Source organism: Dendropsophus ebraccatus, chromosome 12 (genome assembly GCF_027789765.1).
Source record: "Dendropsophus ebraccatus isolate aDenEbr1 chromosome 12, aDenEbr1.pat, whole genome shotgun sequence".
NCBI lineage: Eukaryota > Metazoa > Chordata > Amphibia > Anura > Hylidae > Dendropsophus > Dendropsophus ebraccatus.
In genome coordinates this window covers 38,555,766-38,579,281 of record NC_091465.1, presented here as the reverse complement: position 1 = coordinate 38,579,281, position 23,516 = coordinate 38,555,766, and the positions used below count along the sequence as shown (strand labels likewise).

The following is a 23,516-nucleotide window of genomic DNA, read 5'->3' as shown; positions in this document are numbered from 1 at the left end:
CATGGACTCTATGTATTCCCTGTACCATGGTACCTGATACACAGCATTGTCTGTAATATTGTGCAAGCTATATAGAACATTGTCCAGTCACATTTCAACACACCATTAGTAACCAATTCAGTTTTGCTAACCAAACTGCCTCTATAATAGTGCCAGCAGGAGCAGAGTAGTGCCAGACACTCTGCTTCTTAACTAAAACTATCTGCGGCATTGTTCTTCGCTGCTCCCTACTGCCTCCCAGTCTGCTGGCTTTCAGCTATATCATAAACATGAAAAAATCTAATGTGTATGACATCGGTCATTGATGAAACAGGGGTTTGATATGTCGGACTTCATTTGTTCCCCCCAGGTCATAAGCACTCACAGCTGTAAAATGAAAAACTTATCTGAACTATATTCCCAGAATTATAATCAACTAAAGACGTTGTTTATTGTTCAAAACTCATTTTCATACGCTTTCTTAGGGAATTATGAGTTAAATGGTCACTGTCACTACAAACATGTGTGATTCCTAACATATTTAAAAATCATATAATAGCTCCTTACCTCAGGAAAAAGCTCTAAGGTCTTGGTCACTAAGCATTTCACTTCGCTGCAGTCTGTTATTCATTGCTCAGTCTATCTCTAGTAACAGAGAAACCAGGATTTAACTCGGGAAGAGGGGAGGAGGAGGTACAGCTTAGTTAGTGCTGTGTGCAGAAGTGAGCAAGCCTGGGTTTTGTACCTGCCATCTGCATGCCTGTATGCCTTTTCTAGAGGATTTACACTGGGAAGCAAAGCTAATTCAAGGCTTCCCTCTCATCTATCTAACCAGCCATAAAGTTCTGGGCAGCTGACCTTGTAGTCCTATTACTATATATGCACAGTGCTACCTTGTATAGAACTATCCCTTTGGCTTGTCGTCATCATTATTGGCAGCAGCTTGATGCTTATTGTACCTCCTTCCTTGCTGTGCTGCTACTGTTTCTTTCCCTTCTGCACATAGCATCTTGCAAACCAAGTGCATAAGTAACCTTTCTCACCCCACATGCCATCCATAGTCTGGTACTGTAAATCATCCCAGCACAGTGCCAGTCTGTTCAGTCCAGTATTCTTTCACCAATACCAATATGTAATAGCATGGAAGTGAGGTGTAGGTTGTGTACTGATTGGCGAAACACTACTACCCGCTAGATCTGGGAGAAGTGCAAGCTGGAGCACTTCACTTAGTTCCCAGCTTGATGCTCAGGCTAGTTTGTTTCAGACTCTGCTCTCTTCCGCTCTCCATCTATTCTTTGAGCGGAGGCGCACAACACATTACATTGAGACACTGAGGAAGACCGGATTCAGTGTGGAGTCTGCAGCACGGATTCCCATCCGCCTGTTTTACTTTTATAATTTTATTTTGATCACAGCCCTTATAGTATAGTAATTTAAAAAGAAAAATACTTTAAGATGTGCATGGTGTTCCCGATCAGCAGAGGTCACTCTTGTACCGTCTCAATCCAGTCCTGTGCCGCTTGCCTTGTGAAGCATTTATTTGTTGTATCCCTGCTGGCAGAAAACTCTGTTCTATATTAATTCCCATGTTTTAAATGATTACTGAACTATTAATGTTTATTCTTTCTTTCTTTCTTGAAGAGTCTTAGTTTACACAGTATTCATATCATTCATACCGTGCAAATGCAGCCCAGTGGTTGGTCCTTGTCCGTTATCTCTGTATGTAATTTATATAAAGAAGAGTCACTTTCATTTCATACAAATTTTCTCCAGTATGATCTGTCTGATATTTGTAAATCACCAAAAATTACTCCTTACCTTATACAATCGTGAGGTTTTCACCACTAGATGTCTCACTTCCTTGCAGTCTGCTATCGACTGCTTGTTGGTAGGCTGAGTCTGTCTCTAAAGTCCCTATTACACAGGACGACATAGAGTAGCAAACAAGTGCTGTCAGCGCTCGTTTGCTTCTCGTTCCCCGCTCGCTTCCGCCACTATTAAATGCGCTTGCAGCAAACGGTTGAGTACAGGAGGAGCCGCGGGGAGCTGCGGGCAGGCTGCCCGGGTGATCGCTAGATCGTCTGTGCAGCCCATAGAGGATAGCAGCGGTCTGCTGTTGCTGCTCATATTCCGCGGAGTGACAGCAGCAGATGGCTCCTGTCACACTCGTTTGTCTTTCAACATGTTGAAAGACAAATGACAGCAACGATCAGCCGACATCTTTCATGTCGTCTGATCGTTACTTTCTATTACACGAGAAGATTATGGACCCTAACGGCCGATATCGTCCAAATACGGCCGATAATCGTTACATTACGGGCTGTAAGCACAGAATCATTTGACCATCTTGCCACTAATAGATAACTTAAAGTGTCACGCTCGTCACAACTTTTAAAATCTCAATTAACAGTAGATGTGATATAAAGCAAGTTTGCCATATACATTCATTATTTCTTTGGTGTTATCATGCTGTAAAACAATGCTATACTTACCAGAAATCCAGGTCCACTCTCCTGAAGGCAGATTTTCTGACTCGTCCTGGTTGAAAAAAACAGACAGGAATTCCGGCCAGTACAGAGAGTCACGGCTCAATGTTTCCATCAGTCACATGACTGCCTTCTCTGTGAGCGCTCAGATGGCCTGGGAAACACTGGACTTCCTGTTTTCTGACTGTTTCCTGTTTCTTAAGAAAAAAAGAGTCAGAAAACAGGAAGTGCTGTGTTTTCCATGATAAGTAAGAAAAAAATAATGAATGTAAATTGCAAACTTGCTTTATATCACATCTACTGTTGATGTAGATTTTACGACAGTGACACTTTAAGAACAGCCAATAATGGAAGAAATAGCATCCTGACATTTTGCTGCATATCTATTTCAAGCTATGTTTATTCAGACTACTGTTACTGTGATTATGAGTCTCTCTCTCTCTCTCTCTAGTAACACAAGGATGGAAGGAAGTAGGGGCAGGGCTTAGCATGTGTCCCGTGCAGGAGAGGTATACAGATAATAAGAGAAAGTCTGCCTGCAGAAAATGATCTTCACTGTTCCAAAAATATAATTTAAAGTGTAATTGTTATTCCCAGTAACTTTTATCAGATGTCATCAGACATGTCAGAATTTGTTACTGCTGAAACCTGCTGCTATCCAGAGATACAGCCACAGTGTCCTCTCCATTTTCTGGCTGGCTGAATATCTGTATCCTTCGTTCCACAGCCTAAAAGAGGCATCTCGGGATCCCTGCTCGTCTCAGAAGTGAGAACATAGCCGGAAACATTTGGCTCTGTAATCAACGTAGCAGCAGCGCCAGGTTATTGGAGCATCGGCTCCTTTTGACATGAACAGGAACCGAATGTGCAGTAAACTTGCGCCCCCACTACATTAAGTACAAGCATCCAGCTCAGTTCTCACTGTAATGCAGTCGTCAAACAGGTGGGAATGCAGGGTGACGGCACCTCTAAGGGCAGCTCAGTTCAATGCGCAATGTAATCCTTTCATAGCTGCTGCTTGCTTTTCTGCTCATACAGCACCTTTCACACCCAGTGCATCAATAACCCCTCTCCCTTCACATGCCATCTATAGTAATGTATTGTAGTTATCCACAAGCACAGTGCAGCCTGTTCAGTGCACTTTCACCATTCATTATTCATGGCATAGCAGTAAGGACTATCAAACATGGTGTAAAGTGAAACTGGCTCAGTTGCCCCTAGCAACCAATCACATTCCACCTTTCATTTTCCAAAGTGTCTGTATGGCATAAAAAATGGAATCTGATTGGTTGCTAGGGGCAACTGAGCCAGTTTCACTTTATACCATGTTTGATAAATCTTCCCCTAAGTGTTGTGCTGTGAATGGCTAGGCAACTAAGGGAGGAGGTAACTATGTACGTACTACTGGCAGATAGCTGATCCCTGGTCCTGCCCCCTGAAATGGAGAGAATAAGAAATAGCTGTGCACCTTTAGGCTGCGTTTACACGTAACAGATCCGCAGCGGGTTTTTCGCTGGTGATCCCTGACTAGTACACCTTATGGGCAGACAAACTAGCAGCAGGATAGATATCCCTCTGCGAGTATGTCCGCAGCTCACCCCGTTAACCCCCCTGGCCGCCGGAGCGTATACTTCACCTGCTCCCCGCTCCAGCTTGCTTTGGGGGTTCCCGGGACGTCCTGTTCGGCCAATCAGTGCACTGCCCCGCTGCAGTGCACTGATTGGCTGAGTGGAACATGAAAACAGCAAGCCGGAAGCAAAGCCGAAGCAAGCCGGAGCGGGGAGCAGGTGAAGTATACGCTCCGACGGCTGGGGGGTCAACGGGGCGGGCTGCGGACATACAGCGGAGTATGTGCAGTGCACAGTACATTTGGCAGGATGGAAAGCCAAGGCTATGTATTTCCTGCTGCCCGGCTGCATGTTTTGTCCTGCACTTCAGCCATATTGCATAATGTAACTCAGAAAAATGCCTACAAACAGGGCTGTATCCATAGCTCAATGATTTGACTGCTAAAACAAATTCACTAGCCTATGGCAGTATCCATGTTTACCAGGACTCCTGGGGGCGGCATCCAACCTCTTCAGCCATTCACAGTGTAGTAGTGGTGGTGACCTGTAACCGCAGCTCAGCTCCATTTTAAGTGAACAGCAGCTGAGCTGCACTTACAGATTGCTCATCAGTCTATTTTGGCCAGAAAAACCCATTTAAAGAGTTCCTGTAAAGTTGAAATCTTGTCCATTCTTCAGATTGGTGGACCACACTGGTTGGTACAGATGCCAAGGTAACTGTACAAAGCCCAACTTCTGTGCAATTCCTATTTCATTCTCTTTTATGGAACCTGCTTAGTGTTGCATTGTTGCCTCAGTAATTCAACAGCCTAGCGTGTACTGTGTTTCTCCTCACATTACCAGAAGAACAGCTCAAGTCCAACTTCGCAGGTACCCTTTAAAGCAGCACAATGCCCAATGAACCTACTGATATGCCCCAGAAGCTCTCCTGACCGCTGGTAATAACGTCTTTCTTCTCTTCTACGTTCTCTTTAAATTTGCTTATTGCCTCTATGCTATTTTTGGGGCTTAGGAGCATTTGGGACGTCGCTGGCCGGCCCAGAGCACCACCACGGCCTGTTCAGCCCCCCCCCCTTGCATCTCGCCCACTATACATATTCATAGATGCATAGTGGGCTGGATGGGCCATGGTAGTGCTCTGGGCCGGGCTGCGACGCCCCAAAAATAGCATATGGGCAATTAGCAAATTAAAAGAGAATACAGAAGACAAGAAAGATGTTATTACCAGCTTCTGGGGCATATCAGCAGGTTCATTGGGCAGAACCTGCTGATAGTGCCGCTTTAAGATGCACTAACACTATAAAACCAAAAAGAATTATGTATGTCTTTTGACGTAGAAAAGTCACAAAATTTTTTCAATCTTTTCATTGCACAAAAGTTTGCAACTTTTCTAAAGGTGACAACACTCACATCTATTTTCAGAAAAGTTCTGTTTGTATGTACATTCTCAGTGCCACTTCTTATTTAACAAATTGCCAATCCAGTCCACACCACACTTACATGTGAATGAGAATGGAACAAATGCAAAGATGCACCATTTTAATGAGCTGGCGCAGCCACTGGTCCGCTCCAAATTTATACCGCGCGCCATTTTCATACATTTGACTTGGTGAGATAAAAGTTCTAAAAGCATAAGGCATAATATAAATCACTTTCCATTTAGAATCATTTTGATAAATTCCTCCCTAATCTGTAACCGATGTGTAAGAAGTTCTAAATCAGGATTGTTTAGTTTTTTATCTTCAACCGATCGCAGTCACTTATAGTTTTTATAACTTTCATCATTGTTGCTTCTTAGCCTTATTTTTTGCAGACTTGATACGTTGTTACTAGTCCGCTTGCCTTGTGCAGAGGATACCTGGGGAACTCTACATTGTACACGTAACGTGCAAATAACGGCTACATGCCTTTAAACATGACTCACGGTGAACTTGCCTGTACTTCTCTTTTTCCTCCTCTTCACAGACACCTTGCGTCAGCAGCTGACTGATCTGGTCTCCAGTGACGCATTGTGTCTATCCAGTTCAGCTGTGACACACGTAGGGAATAGCTCCTGATTACAGCCCCGTGCACAGATAAAGGCTGCTTCTGCTTTTTCCTAATGAGCACACTGGGGGAGTCGGTGAGCATGTTTATGCTGAAATGTAAAATCCTGTCCTCTGTACATGGCAAACAATCATCTGAAAACGGCTTTTAGCCGGGGCCTTTGTTCATACTAATTGCACATTTATTGAAGTCTTAGCTGCGTTATGTCCACTAGCTAAACATCCACTTATAAAAGATGTTGTGCAATGTAATTTATGGGATGTTATAAAAAAAAAAGTGCGTAATACAGTCAGCTGAAAAGTACGTAGTCTGAAAGGAAGAACGCCATGCAGACATTTATGGCTTTTTTTTTTCAAATATATTTATTGAATTTTGTTTTATGAAAGGTAATCTAAATCAATATAAGCGTATGTTACTAGGACAAACTGCAGCCGTTCACCAAGACTAACAGGAGGAGAGAAATGACAGACCTTATACTTTGTAATTATTTTATGATTTGTTTTCAGTTTTGTATTTATACACTTCACGGCTGACAGTTTACGCCTTTATGTGCTTGTGAAATGTCACGTTCTAAATCCTGTTCTCTGTGTGCCTTACGTGGCTCCTGCCTGGCATTGGGCAGAGTGATGCCAGACTGTATTTTTGCTCCACTATGAAAACCAATTCATGAATCTCCTATTGACCAGTTCTGGTGCTGATGTTATGTCTAGAGAAAATTTGGAATGGGGTAGTGTGTGTTGTAGACATGGGACACATACTTTATTACAACCCCTGGCAGATAAATTGAGAAATTGCTATACTTGGAGAAGGGTCACCCAGCATCTTTATTTTTGGCAATTTCATGGAACATACCACAAACACATGAAAGGAAATTATTTTAATGCCATATGTTTTTCCAGATCAAATAGAAAAAAAAAATATGGAATCACCTTGAAATTTGTATTTCTAGACCAGCAGTCTAAATAGTAGACCAGTAGTCTGCAGTTTATAGGGAATGTGCATAGAGGCCTAACCCAGCTGTGAACTTGGCTAATAGAAGAAAACATGGGACCCATAAACAGAGTTGTCAATTGTAAGGGGTATAAAACTCCTTCAAGCTGGAAGTGTGGCAAAAGATATATGGGGATCTCAACACCCATGTATAGGGACTCCTACACATGTTTTGGCGCTGCCCCAAGCTGTTCCGGTATTGGAGCGGAGTAACATCGGCCATACGTAAAGCTTATGCACTAGAGTGTCAGCAATCTCCACTGGTATATATATTGTGGTGTGTAGAGGACTTAGCTCTGGATGTCGTTCAGCAGATTGCTGTGGCTCGTATCTTATTCATGACACATAAACTGATCGCCAAGCATCGGCTTGATGAGGATCCTCCCACAGTGGCGGAGATTGTTGGAAAGGTCAATTGGTTGATAGGCAGTGTTACGGAAGGAAGGCTGGGGTGGGGGGAGTGAGGTGGGAAGGGATGAGAGGGTATGCTCTCTTAGGTTTGGTTTGTGTAAAAAAGTTGTTTTTTTTTTAAATAAACCAGTTTTTTTTTTTTTTTTTTGGAAAAGCTTCAATAAAAAATAGTTGAATTTAAAAAAGGGTAATTCCAAATTTATTGAAAATAAAATAAATAAAAAATGACCTTTTAAATAGATAGATGAGATGTCTGTTGCTTTTTTTTCTTCCTAAAAGGATTGGTAGCCTAATATTATGAGTCACTGAATAAAATTTTGTGACCAAGATATCTCTCATATATAAATGTTTTTTTTTTCTTTTTTTTTTTCATTTATTTGTCAGAAAGTTTTATAGATTTTTATTACTTCTGTTTTAAAATCTCAAGTTTTCCAGTACTTATCAGCTGGTGTATGTCTTGCAGTTAGTGGTGTATTCTTTCCAGTCTGAGACAGTGCTCTCTGCTGCCAGCTCTGTCCATGTCAGGAACTGTCTAGCGCGGTACCAGAGTACTACTTTAACAAACAAACTGTCAGTTCTGATTCTGTGTTTTGTAATGTATGGGTCAGATGCCATCTAATAGTTCCACTGCATTTATTTTTTTTTAATGTCTAATGTGCAGTTTTATTCAAAAACAACAAAAAGGCTCAAAACTCTAATGTTGAGTCCGGTTTCACTAAAGTGTATGCAACCGTATTATGACCACAAGTCCCAGCCTGGCCGCATGTCCCACAAACCACAGGGCACTTCCTATTTTCTAACTTTTTTTTTCTAAAAAAAAACAGGAAACGGTCAGAAAAAAAACCCAGGCCATCTGAGAGCTCACAGAGAGAAGCCAGTCATGTAATTGACTGACACAATGTTCTGTGACTCTCTGTATTGGCCGGAATTCCTGTGTTTAGTCTGTTTTTTTCGGCAATCACCGAAAAATCACTGTCCCTATTATCAAAGGTAATCTCTCCCTAAGTCTATCTATGAAGATACAAACTGCCTTTGCAGTCTGTATCTTATCCCTTTACCCAATTCTCTTGTTCGCTGCACGAAGGCCGGGCGCCGCCATCTTGATGACGTCACTTTGCGTTTCACCGCTGGAACGCAATTGACGTATTCAAGATGGCGGCGCCCGGCCTTGCTGCAGCGGACAAGAGGATCAGGTAAAGTATAAAATACAGACTGCAAAGGCAGTCTGTATTTTCATAAGTAGACAAAATGAAGATACAGACTGCCTTTGCCGTCTGTATCTTATACTTTACCTAATCCTCTTGTCCGCTGCAGCAAGGAAGTGGGCTGCCATCTTGATTACATTACTTGCGTTCCACCGTTGGAACGCAAGTGACGTAATCAAGATGGCGGCGCCTGGCCTTGCTGCCGCTCTGCATGACGGAAGCTTCCTGTCTCAAGCCGGCTCTTTTGAAAAGAGCCGGCGAGAGACAGGAAAGGAAAACGTCTGTTATTAAAAAACGCGGCAGTAAAAATGATTGATTGTATTTACAAACATTCTTAAAATTACAATATACATCCAATAAGGAAATTTTTTTTTTTTTTTCCGGCCGTGATTGGTTCTCTTTAAAGGGGTTATCCAGCGTGGGGGCTATTTTTAGATGTGGTCGGAGAGGAGGTGGCTGAAAGAGAAGACGTCCACTCACCTCCCGGTTCCAGCAGCGGGTCCCGGGTGTCTGATGCAGGCCCGAGACTTAGGTCCGCTCAGCCACTCAGTTAAGGAGGCGCCTGAGGATCCCGCCTCCTTCACTGAGTGGCTGAGCGGACCTGAGACATCATGTCTCGGGCCCGCGTCAGAGATCATGAAGCGGCCGGGAACCGGGCACCGGAGCGCCGCGATGCAGGACCCGCTGCTGGAACCGGGGAGGTGAGTGGACGTCTTTTTTTTTCAGCCACCTCCTCCCCGGCCACATCTAAAAATAGCCCCCACACTGGATAACCCCTTTAAGCAGCACAAGTCAGAAAATCTACCTTCAGGAGACTGGACCTGGATTTCTTGTAAATTCAGCTTTGTATTACAGCATGATAGCAACACCAAAAAATAATGAATGTATATTGCAAACTTTCTTTATTTCACATCTACTGTTGATTTAGATTTTAAAAGTTATAACGACAGTGACACTTAAAAAGAAAACAACATTTCCTGCAGGGCATACAGCAGCTAATAAGTACTAGAAGACTTGAGATTTTTAAATAGATGTAAATTACAAATCTATATAACTTTCTGAAACCGATTGATTGGAAAGAATTTTTTCCGCTTGACAACCCCTTTAATAACCCAAACCAACAGCTGTAAGTGCAGGTCATTATATCTACTGCCAGGCTGAGACTTGCAGCCATGCAATCTATATTTGCATCCATATTTTGCTAGTGTGAAGCCAGCCTTTAAGCACAATTTTGGGCCCCAAAAAGAAAGGGCCGCAGATAAACACCACTATACAGTACAGGCCCCAAGTGGAATTGTGCAGTGTGGATACAATAGACATTTTGGGGAAGATTTATCAAACAGGGTGTAAAGTTAAACTGGCTCAGTCACCCCTAGCAACCAATCAGATTCCACCTTTCATTTTCCATAGAGTCTGTGAGGAATGAAAGGTGGAATCTGATTGGTTGCTAGGGGCAACTGAGCCAGTTTCACTTTACACCAGTTTGATAAATCTCCCGCTTTGTTACCTGTAGTAGACTAATAAAGCCAAAGAGAGAAGATCACTTAAAAGTCAGTTTCAATATTTGACAACATTTTTTTTTTCTTTTGCTTCTGTTGTTTAGTTTATTATTATCAGTTTTTATATATTAGTGTTATTATATACAAGAATTCTCTTTTTTTCAATGCAGTATATAATGCAGCTTCCACTGGTTGAGTAGAATTATGTGCCACAGATAGCATTCAAGTGTCAATGTCTGGTCGAGCAGTAGTGGCTACAGTTTTATACAGTTTTTTTTTTCTCTTTTATGTTTAATGCAATGAATCAGTCTGTCTTATGACACTTGAAGATGTAAGCACTATATTCTTCACCATTTCCCCCCTACCTCAGTATCTCTCCCGTCTTCTCATTCCCCTCTGTTCTCCTGCTCCCCCTCCCCCACCACTCCGCTGTGCTGTACCCTTTTTAAGTGGCATTGATTGCAGCAAATTGCCGTAGCTGGTAGCAGCTGTCACAACAGTGCGGTGATTAAGAGCAGCGCTTGTGATTTCCCGGCTGATTGCATCGATCACATAGAAGGGGAGCAGGGGGAGCGGATGTATGAAGGAAGGTGAACTCCCGCAGCCAGCATCAGCATGGCAGCCTTGTCTTCTTAACTCTGTTTATGCCAGTGCTTGTGAAGGATTGTCAAGTGGGGAAGGTATTGCATCATGGCGCTCTCCTTAACACCAGGCCTCTTGAAATATATTCCTATGCACATGGAAAGCTGGATCCAATGGACCACTTATAAAAATGCCTTGGGACCTTGTAAAACCTACATGAAGTCTTTTCTCTTTTTCTCATTGAAATATAGTTAAAAGGAGACCTGTCACCCCCCGTAACGGGGTGAAGGCCGCCCGACCACCCACTAGAGACCCTTATACTAACCCCTTCTCTCCAAGTCCCGCGCCTGGAGACGGTCCTGGGACGGAGATATCTCCATCGGAAGCTGTGCGCGCGCGCTCCTGAGATGAGTCCGACGCCCATTGAGAATGAATGGAGCCATTTATTCTCTACGGGCGTTGGACTCATCTCAGGAGCACACGCGCACGGCTCCAGATGGAGATATCGCCGTCCCGGGACTTGCAGAGAAGGGGTAAGTATAAGGGTCTCTATCGGGGGTCGGGCGGCCTTAAACCCTGGCACGGGGGGGTGACAGGTTCCCTTTAAAGTAAAGTTTAAAGGAGGGGATTTATCAAACACGGTGTAAAGTGAAACTGGCTCAGTTGCTCCTAGCAACCAATCAGATTCCACCTTTCTGATTGGTTGCTAGGGGCAACTGAGCCAGTTTTACTTTACACCATGATTGATAAATCTACCCCATAGTGTTTGGTCTGTATGCAGGACTGTAGCTTCTTTGTTAAAGGGGTACTCCAGTGATTTTATTTTTCTTTCAAATCAACTGATTTTAAAAAGTTTATATAGATTTGTAAATTACTTCTATTTAAAAATCTCCAGTCTTTCAGTATCAGTCTTATCAGCTGCTGTGTGTCCTGCAGGAAGTGATATACTGTATTCTCTCCAGCCTAACACAGTGCTCTCTGCTGCCTCCTCTATTCATGTCAGGAACTGCCCAGAGCAATAGGAAATCCCCATAGGAGACCTTTCCTTCTCTGGAGAGTTCCTGTCTCGGACAGAGATGGCAGCAGAGAGCATTGTTGTAGACTGGGAAGAAAACACTACTACCTGCAGGACATACAGCAGCTGATAAGTATGAGAAGACTTGAGATTTTTTAAATAGAAGTAAATTACAAATCTCTATAACTTTCTGAAACCAGTTGATTTGAAATGGAAAAAAAAATTTGCCGGGGTACCATTTTAAGAAAACTGGTATGTTCTTGATCACTAGTAGTTTTACTACTAGATCACTAGTAGTAGCAGAGATGAGCAAATCGCTCATCTCTAATCACTAGTATACTGGTATAGAGGCATATTTCTTAATAGTTATATATAGTTCAGGACCAGAATTTTTTTTTTAATTTAAAAACATTTTTGTTACAAATTTTGGTTCAGCTATTGATTTAAGAAGAACCTGTCACCACTCCTGGACGGCTGTTATATCATATACGTGCAATGCCACGAGAGTGACTGGCATTACTGGCAGCCGATGCGTTCTTGTTCTTTCAGTGCTACATTATTTAACTGTGAGAGTTCTTACGTTAAAGGCCTATGAGCCTGTGGGCCCCCTCAGTGTATGGGTATGCGTTTTTGGTAGCTACGCCACTATAAACTATAAATCCATAACCAACTGGGTGTTACCAATTTTGGGGCGTGTCCCTACACTGTTTTACACTATCAACTTAGATGTAGGGATACCACCCAATTGGTTACACCCAGTTGGTTATTGAGTCATACATGGGGATTACATCAGACCGGAAAGAATACACCACTTTCTGCAGGACTAGAAGGCTTGAGATTTTTGAAAAAGCAAGGGAAATATTTAATAAAGATGTATGGAGAAAATAGGTTTTGCACCATAATAAGTAAATGCTTTTTAAAGGGGTGGTCCAGCGAAAATCTTTTTCTTTCAAATCCACTGGTGTCAGAAAGTTATATAGATTTGTAATTTACTTCTATTAAAAAATCTCAAGTCTTTCCATACTTATTAGCCACTGTATGTCATGCAGGAAATGTTGTTTTATTTTCAGTCTGACACAGTGCTCTCTGCTGACATCTCTGGCCGAGACAGGAACTGTCCAAAGCAGGAGAGGTTTTCTATGGGGATTCATAGAAAACCAAGACAGAGTTCCTGTCTCGGCCAGAGATGTCAGCAGAGAGCGCTGTGTCAGACTGTAAATAAAACAACATTTCCTGCATGACATATAGGAGCTAATAAGTAGGGGAAGACTTGAGATTTTTTAATAGAAGTAAATTACAAATCTATATATCTTTCTGATATCGGTTGATTTGAAAGAAAAAGATTTTCGCTGGACAACCCCTTTAGACATATCCATAGCCATTGAAGGGTTTTGTGCACGCTATTCACTATCTTTTTTTCCCCCTATACTGTATTCCACTGCAGATTTTACTTTCCTATATCCTAATATACAATGCACATTATTTTTTACTATGTGTCATCTTAGCCTTGTAGTGGCCCCTGATTATATGCCTTTAGAACATCAGCGGGGTGGCACCATTCTCACATCATACCAGAATATCAAGGATCCTTCTTGCCATCTGATAGCTGGTGTCTGGCCTAACCTACAGGACAGTCCAATGAGTCATGTGGCTCTCACCACCATTGTGTTTCCATGCCTGGTAATCTGTTAAATCATTGACTTTTCATTCCTGTAATTCGATACAAATAATTTCCTTTCCTTTTGAGTATGAAGCCATTACTTCTGCTTGTCCCATTGAGCAGGCACCATCATTCACATGGCGACAATTGTTCGGCAGAGAGAAATGACAGGTTTATGGCGGTATCTCGGTCATAAGTGTTTGTGTACTATTGGAATGTTAAGTGACTTGTGCATGTGTGACGCACATTGTCACTGGCACGTCGCGCTGTCCGCTTGGTGATGAGAGCTCCCCTTCTGCTCGCTCTTGTGTACACAGTAATCCATCTTTTGTTGTGCACTATAAGGAATTCAACAGGACGGACCATTACCTGCTGCCTCCTGAATCACAATGTTCATAAGGAGATTAAGCCGCCATCGACTGAGCTATGTGATATTAACTGCGTAATAAACTATAAGGCTTCATATTGCCACTAGATTTTCATTTGCAGCTAAACAGTAAACTATACGTTGATCTATTTCTCCCTGTGTTCTATAGTTGGTCTATTTTCCTTTGTATTTTTGCTCTAGTAAAGAATAATGGATGGGTAGCGCGTTTTTAGTGAGCACTTAAGGGCCTTTTACATTTTCAGATTATCAGCCAAGAATGTTCCTAGAGTGCTCCTTCAGCCAATTATTGACCTGTGTAAAAGTGACAGCAATCAGTTGACGACCGAGAAAAAGCCTGTTCTTGGCTGCTTGCATCCGTGTGACTGCTTTAAAATTTATTACTATCTGCCGCATATCTTTCTGTGCAAACAGCGCATGTGTGGCCAATAGCAAAGGGAAAGTGACATCTATATATTCATGCTGTCAGTTTCCAGATCACTAGAGATAAGCGAACCTCGAGCATGCTAGAGTCAATCCGAACCCGAACGATCGGCATTTGATTAGCGGTGGCTGCTGAAGTTGGATAAAGCCCTAAGGCTATATGGAAAACATGGATATAGTCATTGGCTGTCTCCATGTTTTCCAGACAACCTTAGAGCTTTATCCAAGTTTAGCAGCCGCCGCTAATCAAATGCCAATCGTTTGGGTTCGGATGGAGTCGAACCCGAACCCGGTTCGCTCATCTCTACAGATCACACATGCAGTGTATACTTACCTTCTGTGCTGCTGTGGGATCCGGCATCAGGTTCTCCCATCCTGCTTCAGCCACTGCTGTATCTTAAGGCCGCTGCCTCCTCCAGAAGGCCAGAGAGCAGGACGGAAGAGCCAAACAGTGGGATGCTGGATCACAGCAGCGCACTGGGTATGTCTGCACTGCACATGTGATCTGAAAACTGACAGCATGGATATATGCAAATTTGTGATGTCAGTTTCCATGACCAAACGATACAAGGATTATTTGTGCAGGTCTCAGAGATGGGACCAAGACGTTGATGGTATATCTTGTATATATGACTCAAAGGGGTTTTACAGGCATGTAACACTGAGTGGGTGCTGCCACCTGGCACCCTGCTGATGAGCTGTTTGGAAAAGCCAGAGCTCCGGCACATACAGAATGAACATTTAGAAGCCTTGTCCCCATTCATTGTGCAGTGCATCTCCCATTAAAATGAATATGATCTGCACTGCAGTAACCTAATGCCACCACTGCACAGTGAACAAAAATTTTAGGCAGTACACTGGGTATGTGTCTGAGCTGCAGCTCTGCCTACTAGCTGAGCGGTGGGGGAGTTGGGTGTCATGATCGACACCCTGCTGATCTTACATTGATGATCTACCCTGTTATAGTGTGATGGCTAGGATAAGCTATGACATTATGTTTAGTGGGTGGACAATCACTGATATTGAGGATAAAGCTGCAGCACTGTGGTAGTGTTATGTCTCCATAACTGTACCTCACAAAGGGAGAGACAACCAGTGTGGGACTGGGATATCTGGGGCCCACCAATGAAAAATTTGTGAGAAATGACATGTCAGTCAGTGTTAGTGTAGGTTCTAAAGCTGGGGGCCCACCGGAGGATTCTCCGGTCCTCTGGTGGGCCAGTCCAACACTGGAGACAGCACACCATTAGTTCTCTGTCCAGTTCATCGTCATGATCATTTAGGGTCCCAGGGGTCAGATCCCGACTAGTCACAAAGTGATTACACATCCTATTGATCATCCCTTTAAATGTCTGATAGAAATACCCCTTTAAATAAAAGTTATACATAAAATATATATATATATTTCTATGAATCTGTACACATTTTATTGTGAATAGTTTCCAAAATTTTAGAGTTGTCCAACAAGGTTTGATGAATGTATGAAAGCTCATGGGTGGAAGGCTGATGTATGGGATGTATGTTGTACATTCATCACGCCTATTCCACTTATACACGCTGCACATTCAGCCTTAACCCATAGAAATTTTTTTAGTTCCAAATCTGTTGTGAGTGACAATGATCAGGTTGCGCTTCTCCCGTCTCTTATTGTCTCTGAAGAATTGAAGTGATAGTTGAGAGCCCTTAGGCGCTAAACAGCAGCATTTGAAGTTAATGAAAACCTGCAGGCGTATAAATGGTACGTAATACAGATATACCCGTACTCTTAAATATGCTGCTTGCTGTCTAGCTCAAATAAGGACACTTGACATGTTCCATCACACATGGAGTGTTTAATCATTTTGTTACATGAGAAGCGTGCGGTACATTGTGAAGGGGCTTGTCGTGATTGGAATCAAATGGAAGAGCTATCCTTACACAAAAATGTCTCCAGCGCCGTCCAGACATCACTTCACTACTTCTTGCAATTTTTAATTATTTCGAGGAGAGAGATAACAGCATCTGCAATTTATTCTACCTGACAATGGCTTACAGTGAGGCTCGCATCCATTTTACCTTGACAAGATGATTCCAAGAGGCTTCGAACTTTGTTCTGAATCTTTCATAACATCACTGAGATTGGCAGCATTCCCATAATATACCATGTGGCTTCTCCAAGTCTCCCAGCCTGGTGTTATAAGGCTCCTCAGTCTTCCCATTATATACCATGTGGCTTCTCCAAGTCTCCCAGCCTGGTGTCATAAGGCTCCTCAGTCTTCCCATTATATACCATGTGGCTTCTCCAAGTCTCCCAGCCTGCTGTCATAAGGCTCCTCGGTCTTCCCATAATATACCATGTGGCTTCTCCAAGTCTCCCAGCCTGGTGTTATAAGGCTCCTCAGTCTTCTCATTATATACCATGTGGCTTCTCCAAGTCTCCCAGCCTGGTGTCATAAGGCTCCTCAGTCTTCCAATTATATACCATGTGGCTTCTCCAAGTCTCCCAGCCTGGTGTCATAAGGCTCCTCAGTCTTCCCATTATATACCATGTGGCTTCTCCAAGTCTCCCAGCCTGGTGTCATAAGGCTCCTCAGTCTTCCCATTATATACCATGTGGCTTCTCCAAGTCTCCCAGCCTGGTGTCATTAAAGGGAACCAATCACCCAGAAAATCAATGTAAAGACAAGGATATGTGCTGATAGATCACCCAGCACACTTCCCAAATATGCCCCTGTAACCTCTGTGCCCCCCTCAATTAGACAGTAATCTTACTTTGTTCAGGTCACGCGCTGTATGTAAATTTTTGCTAAGTAGTCCTGGTGGGCGTATGTAGTCCTGGTGGGCGTATGTAGTCACGGTCCGGGGGCGTATCTAGTCACGGTCCGGGGGCGTATGTAGTCACGGTCTGGGGCTGTAATCACGCCCAGAGGGGCGTGATTCGGAGGCTTGCGGTCCAGTGACGTCATCCGGCGGCTTGCGTTCCGCGTCGCGGCCGCGCCGACGTGTTCGGGAATCCGCGCATGCGCAGTACGTCAGCGTCGTCTCCCACCGTACTGTGCATGCGCGGGTTCCCGAACACGTCGGCGCGGCCGCGTCGCGGAACGCAAGCCGCCGGATGACGTCACTGGACCGCAAGCCTCCGAATTACGCCCCTCTGGGCGTGATTACAGCCCCAGACCGTGACTACATACGCCCCCGGACCGTGACTAGATACGCCCCCGGACCGTGACTACATACGCCCACCAGGACTACATACGCCCACCAGGACTACTTAGCAAAAATTTACATACAGCGCGTGACCTGAACAAAGTAAGATTACTGTCTAATTGAGGGGGGCACAGAGGTTACAGGGGCATATTTGGGAAGTGTGCTGGGTGATCTATCAGCACATATCCTTGTCTTTACATTGATTTTCTGGGTGATTGGTTCCCTTTAAGCTCCTCAGTCTCAGAATGCCTATCTAGTATAATCCTTGTTGTCGTCATAACACTCCAGTCATCCCAGAATCCCTGTACCTAAGTTTAACACATTTAACATTAGAGTGGAAACAGTCTTTTCTTGCCCTTTAAATGATTCTACTGGCTCGGAGATGTTGCTCTTTGGTCTCTAAATTATGGATTGTTCTTTTATATTGTGGATTACACTCCGCATTTCTGTCTTTTATATCATTTGCCTTTCTTCTCTGACCATAGTTGATTCCTAAAAAAATGTAATCCTATTTTCTTTTCCATTCAGGCACAGAACCTTGGCCTTTCTACTTCATCAATGGCTTCCTCAACTTTAACATTGTCTTCATTATGGCGTTGTTTGCTTTGCCCTTGACGTGGCTGATGGAGCATCTGCTACAGAAAATTAACAGTAAGGATTTACATATTAGAAAGTATAAGATCTACTCTTTCCTTGCTGACTACATTGCTGCATAGCTATTTCTAAGGTAGTCATTAAAGAGGACCTGTCACCCCCCCGTGCCGGGGTGACAGGCTCCCGACCACCTGTTACAGCCCCCTATACTCACCTGATCCCGCGCGCTCACAGGAGAGTCTGATGCCCATAGAGAATGACGGAGCATCGGACTCCCCATTCATTCTCTATGAGCGTCGGACTCTCCTATGAGTGCGCGCGCCGGGCTTCGGGCGCTCATATCTCCGTGACCCGACCGGATCAGGAAGCGGGATCAGGTGACAGGTCTCCTTTAAGTTACTAAAGATCCATCAGTCTGCACATAATTAGCTCCATCTACTCCATCTACTACTTGGAGATACTTCCTGACACGGACAGAGGTAGCAGCAGAGAGCACTGTGTCAGACTGGAGATTTTTAAATAGATCTAAATTACAAACACCAGTTGATTTGACTGGAAAAAAAATTGCCGGAGTTCCTTTTTAACAACCTAAACTTTTCCATTTATATGCATGGTGGGTAGAATACAAATGGCGGCTAGCTAGAAAGCCCAGTCTCTTTCTGTTAAATCAGCTAAGAGAAGAGTCAATAATATCATGCAGAGAAATTCAGATATCAGGTCATACAACTGGGATAGATTCCTGGTCACCTGATATCCTTGGACAGTTCTAAACCATTTATTAAGTCTTGTTTGTAAAGTAAGGTCATAATAGTCTGGTCTAGCCACAATAAAATTAACATTACAATATCTCTTTCACAATGTCTACATGGATAATCTTTATTCTTCTAAATAGCTAATGTCTACTGTTAATGTTTTTATCTGTCAAAGAAAATGTGTCGCCTAAAATATTTTTATTGATTAAATTCGGATAATTAAACATGTTCTTTTTCTGTAATTTGTTTCTACCTTCTAAATTATTTTTATTTATTTTATTTTTAGAACAGTATTACGGGGGGGGGGAGCCATCTTGATTGGGCTGTTTTATCAGCATTTCGTCATATGCTTTACAGCAAGCTCCATGGACATAAACACACTTAACGTCTCCAGACATGAGCACAGCTCGAGTCAGCTTGTGTCAGCATTAGGGCTGGTTAGGGCTTACCGCGATGGGGGCGGGGCTTACTGGGTCATACTGTTGGCAACTATGCAAGCCTGCACAAGAAGCTCCACGAGATTGGGTACTAAGGGGCATACTAAGGGGCATACTAAGAAGGTACTAAGGGATATACTAAGGGGCATACTAAGAAGGAGCTAAGGGGCATACTAAGGGGGCAATAAGAAGGTACTAAGGGGCATACTAAGGGGGTACTAAAGGGCATACTAAGGGGGTACTAAGGGCATACTAAGGGGGTACTAAGAAGGTACTAAGGAGCATACTAAGAAGGTACTAAGGGGGTACGAAGGGGCATACCAAGGGGGTACTAAGAAGGTACTAAGGGGGTACTAAGAGGCATACTAAGGGGGTACTAAGAAGGTACTAAAGGGGTACTAAGAAGGTACTAAGGGGCATACTAAGGGGGTACTAAGAGGCATACTAAGAAGGTACTAAAGGGCATACTAAGAAGATACTAAGGGGGTACGAAGGGGCATACTAAGGGGGTACTAAGGGCATACTAAGGAGGGTACTAAGAAGGTGCTAAGGGGCATACTGAGGGGGCAATAAGAAGGTACTAAGGGGGTACTAAAGGGCATACTAAGAAGGTACTAAGGTGGTACGAAGGGGCATACTAAGGGGGTACTAGTTTGCCGAGGACGAGGCAAAAACATTGCCGTGACTGTCCCTCTTTCCTCTGCGCAAAAGTTGGGAGGTATGCCAGTGGCTGAAGAAGTTGGATGTAGCCCCAGGGCCGGCTTCAGGTTTTTGCGGGCCCTCAGGCAGCAGAGCTTCAGCGGGCCCCTCATCCATCCCACTATGCACCCTTCATCCACACACTATGCACAATAATTTGAGAAACTACTAACATACACAAATACACATTATTGACACAGACACTGACATTGACAGACACTGACTGACTGAGTCTGATACACTCAGACACATACACACAGCACTTACAGCTCAGTCTTCTCTCTTTTCCTCTCTGCTGGGCCACTCTTCACACTGTAAGGATGAGGACCTTCAGGTCATGTGATCAGGTCCTTTACTCTTCTCAATCTGTGCAGGTCCTGCTGCGTCTCCTTTGTCTTCTGATATTTACTGCACTACAGTGAGTTGGCTGACCATTAGAACACCTGGCCCCTCTTCCTGTCTGTGCCCCTAGAGGCGCTGTGGGCCCCGGCATTTGCCCGGGTAAGCCCTCTGCTGACGCTGGCCCTGCGCAGCCCTAGGGAGTATGGGAAAATTTTGATACAGCCATAGGCAGCCTTAGGGCTGCATCCAACAACTTCAGTCACCAGTATTCAAATGCCGAATGATGGGACTCCAGTATGCTCAAGCTGGACTCATCTATACACCAGACTCTTTTTTTTTTTTTTTGTCTAAATATTAGACTTCCATATTTCTTGTGTGCATTTGCTGTGAAGCAGAATGTTATCTCTTGCAGAGTATAAAGCTGAAGAATGGCTGACTGTGTTCTTTGATAGAATTGTTCTCAAGACGTTGCCATGCTGTAACCTCTAACAGCATTGTTATGTTTGCTCCAGCAGTTCAGAATCTTGGTAGACCATATTGGCTTACGTTGGCTCCCATGTATATCTGGATTTTGATTTTCTTCACACGACCCCATAAAGAGGAGAGGTTTCTTTTTCCTGTCTACCCGCTGATCTGCTTGTGTGGGGCCGTAGCCCTGTCTGCTCTGCAGGTAATGTATGCATGGGTAGCTAGAAATACTGTATGACGTAACAGGGTTTGCTTACATCGAGCACCAGTACGGTTCTGTGTTTGCTTTAAAGGGCATCTAGTTACCTGGAAATTTTCCACATATTAAAGGATATCACCCAGGCAAGGTTTGTAAATGCCCTGTAGTGCACATTATCAATGTTGAGCTACAGTCCATTGAAGTTACAGACCCACAATCTTTTGAGACATTCTGATAACTCCAGTATATTCAGGGGTTTTCCAGGATTGAACAAAACATAGCCGCTGTCCTACAGAAACAGCACCTCTTTTGTCCTCCGTTTTTGAGTGGTATTATAACTCTGTTCTATTCACTTCAGTTGAAGCTGCAGTACAACACACTACCTTAAGACAAGAGTCTTCTGCTTCTGGAAGGAAAAAGGAGCTGTTTCCCCCCCCCCACACACACAGTCCTGAATAACACCCTTAAAGGGGCATCATTACCCCCCAAAAAATCTTTTTTTAGACCACAAACAATCAGAAGAACAAGCAATTTAGCATACTTTTACCTGACTTTGTGTGATTGAGACAGCCGCAAAATGTAAGTCTTCAGGGACAACACATAGACACAGAGTAGGCGTGCAGCATCATGTGTCTCTCCTCACTTGTGCTCCTGGTTAGTCTAAACAATTCGTCCCCGACCATCAAAAAACTTTTGATGTGTCAGGAATACTTTAAAATGGCATGCTTAACAAAGAAGGGCTTTTTTTTAATTATTATTAATTCTAGATACTATTGGAAATGTCCAAACATTACATGCACAACCTATTTTTTCACTGTAATGCTTCATTTCTCCTGTGGGGGCACTGTAGGAAAACTGAACATTTGCTGCTGTATTCATTCTGAGATTACAATTGATTCTCCAGGGTTACTGGTAGAACACACTGGGTCCAAATTATTGGCGGTGATCCCTTCTTATTTTTTAAAAGTGGACATGCCCTTTAATATTTTTTTAGTAACATAAAAATTGTATGAATTTTAATGTACAGAATTTACAAAGATAAAAAATAATATAATGTCCAATGTAGAAACGAATGCCATAGTAAACTGCTTACCATAGTTATCCCCTGTCTCTGCCATCCCAACTCGTCCGTTTTTTGTGCCAGATTCTTACATTCTACTGGTGATGACCATTATAGCCAGTCACTGGCTGTAGCTGATCTCTGTGGATCAGTATGGTAAATATAATGTCTTTTTTTTTCCTGTTCCATTTAGAATGTAATATAACCCTAATGTGAATTGCCGACAGACGCTTTAAGCAGAGGAGATGATCACTGGCCACATGCATAGAACAGTGAAAAAGTCTCTGTACATTTTGGATCGGCAAGTGTTTTTCTGCCCTGCCATTAGTTATCTTGCTGTGAGGATAATGATCCTAACGTGATGGGTAGACACAATGGTAATATGTTTTATAGACAAGACTCTTCATCCAGGATAGGTTGTAGCGAGTACTTCTATATAGGGCCCATTTCACAGTACATCAGGAAGCAATCTTAAATTGAAACCATTGTGATGAATTGAAGTGCTACAGACTTATGTACAAGTACCGGATCCGAGAGGTTTCCAGACAATAACCTTTCCAAAGTAAAAACGTAAGACGGCGTTCTGCCACTGTCTGTAGATTGTTTGTTGCTGTTTTCCATCTGCCCAATGAAATTGCTGTGAATTTTCTGAACAGAGGAAGCATTGAGCTGAACAATAAGATGTTTCTGCTTTACAATGGAAAATGTCTCGCAATAACAGACAGTGTCAGATACTCAATCATCTGTTACGTTGTGAGCCTTTTGATAGTCATAAAGAGCTTTCGTACTGTGGACGTTGAACACATCATTCGTTCTTTGCAGGAAAATAAACAATTGACTCCTTAGGCCTGATTTTTTTTAACCCCTCGAACACTCATGTATACTTTTTTTATGGCCACTGCTGCGGAGACGTCACCCACTTTACTGCCTTATTATAGTGGTAGTTCAGATGGTTATGTCCTGAGCAATCTTTACTCCTAGGCTGTTGCTTAAAGACCTTAACATCAGGGCACATTAGCACCCCAGGATCCAAAGTTTTTTTTAAGGCATCTGCCTATTAGACCATGCCTTTTTCATTTTTTTTTTTTTAAATATGTTTACCATAAATAATAATTAAAAAAAATTACACATTAGGTACTCGTGGAATATTGTTAACTTATTTATTTAACTTAATTATTTTAACTTAATTATTTATGTCACGCATAAAAAAGGCATATTTGCTTCCCTTTTCCTCCATCTAGCCACTTAAAAGTAAAGTCCATAAATTATTTGTATCCAGAAGTAGTTTACAAAAAAATTACAACCCAACCTGCAAAAAACGAGCATTACAATGATGTAAAAGTAACAGGTAGTGATGTGCCTAAAGATCTTATGTGATTTAATATTTTGAAAATGCTGCCCGGCTGCAGACTACCACACTGTGCCCGGCAACTTCAAGGTACTGATGCGGTTTACAGAGTACCAGAGATGTTACTGTTTCCCTTTTAGCATTTAAATGTCCCTGTGACTTTTACTATGTCTTTAGGCATT

At 43.0% G+C, this 23,516-nt stretch overlaps 1 protein-coding gene across 3 annotated transcripts in view; it reads left to right on the top strand.

Annotated features, from left to right (window-relative positions):
- ALG9 (ALG9 alpha-1,2-mannosyltransferase) overlaps nucleotides 1-23,516 on the top strand; it is an 85,306-nt gene that overhangs the window by 11,909 nt on the left and 49,881 nt on the right. For 2 of the 3 annotated variants that reach the window (XM_069949055.1, XM_069949057.1), the window contains exons 9-10: nucleotides 17,964-18,086; nucleotides 20,772-20,929. In XM_069949055.1, the coding sequence (XP_069805156.1) occupies nucleotides 17,964-18,086; nucleotides 20,772-20,929 (281 nt within the window). The remainder of the gene's footprint in view (nucleotides 1-17,963; nucleotides 18,087-20,771; nucleotides 20,930-23,516) is intronic. The other variant, XM_069949056.1, reaches the window with a different exon arrangement.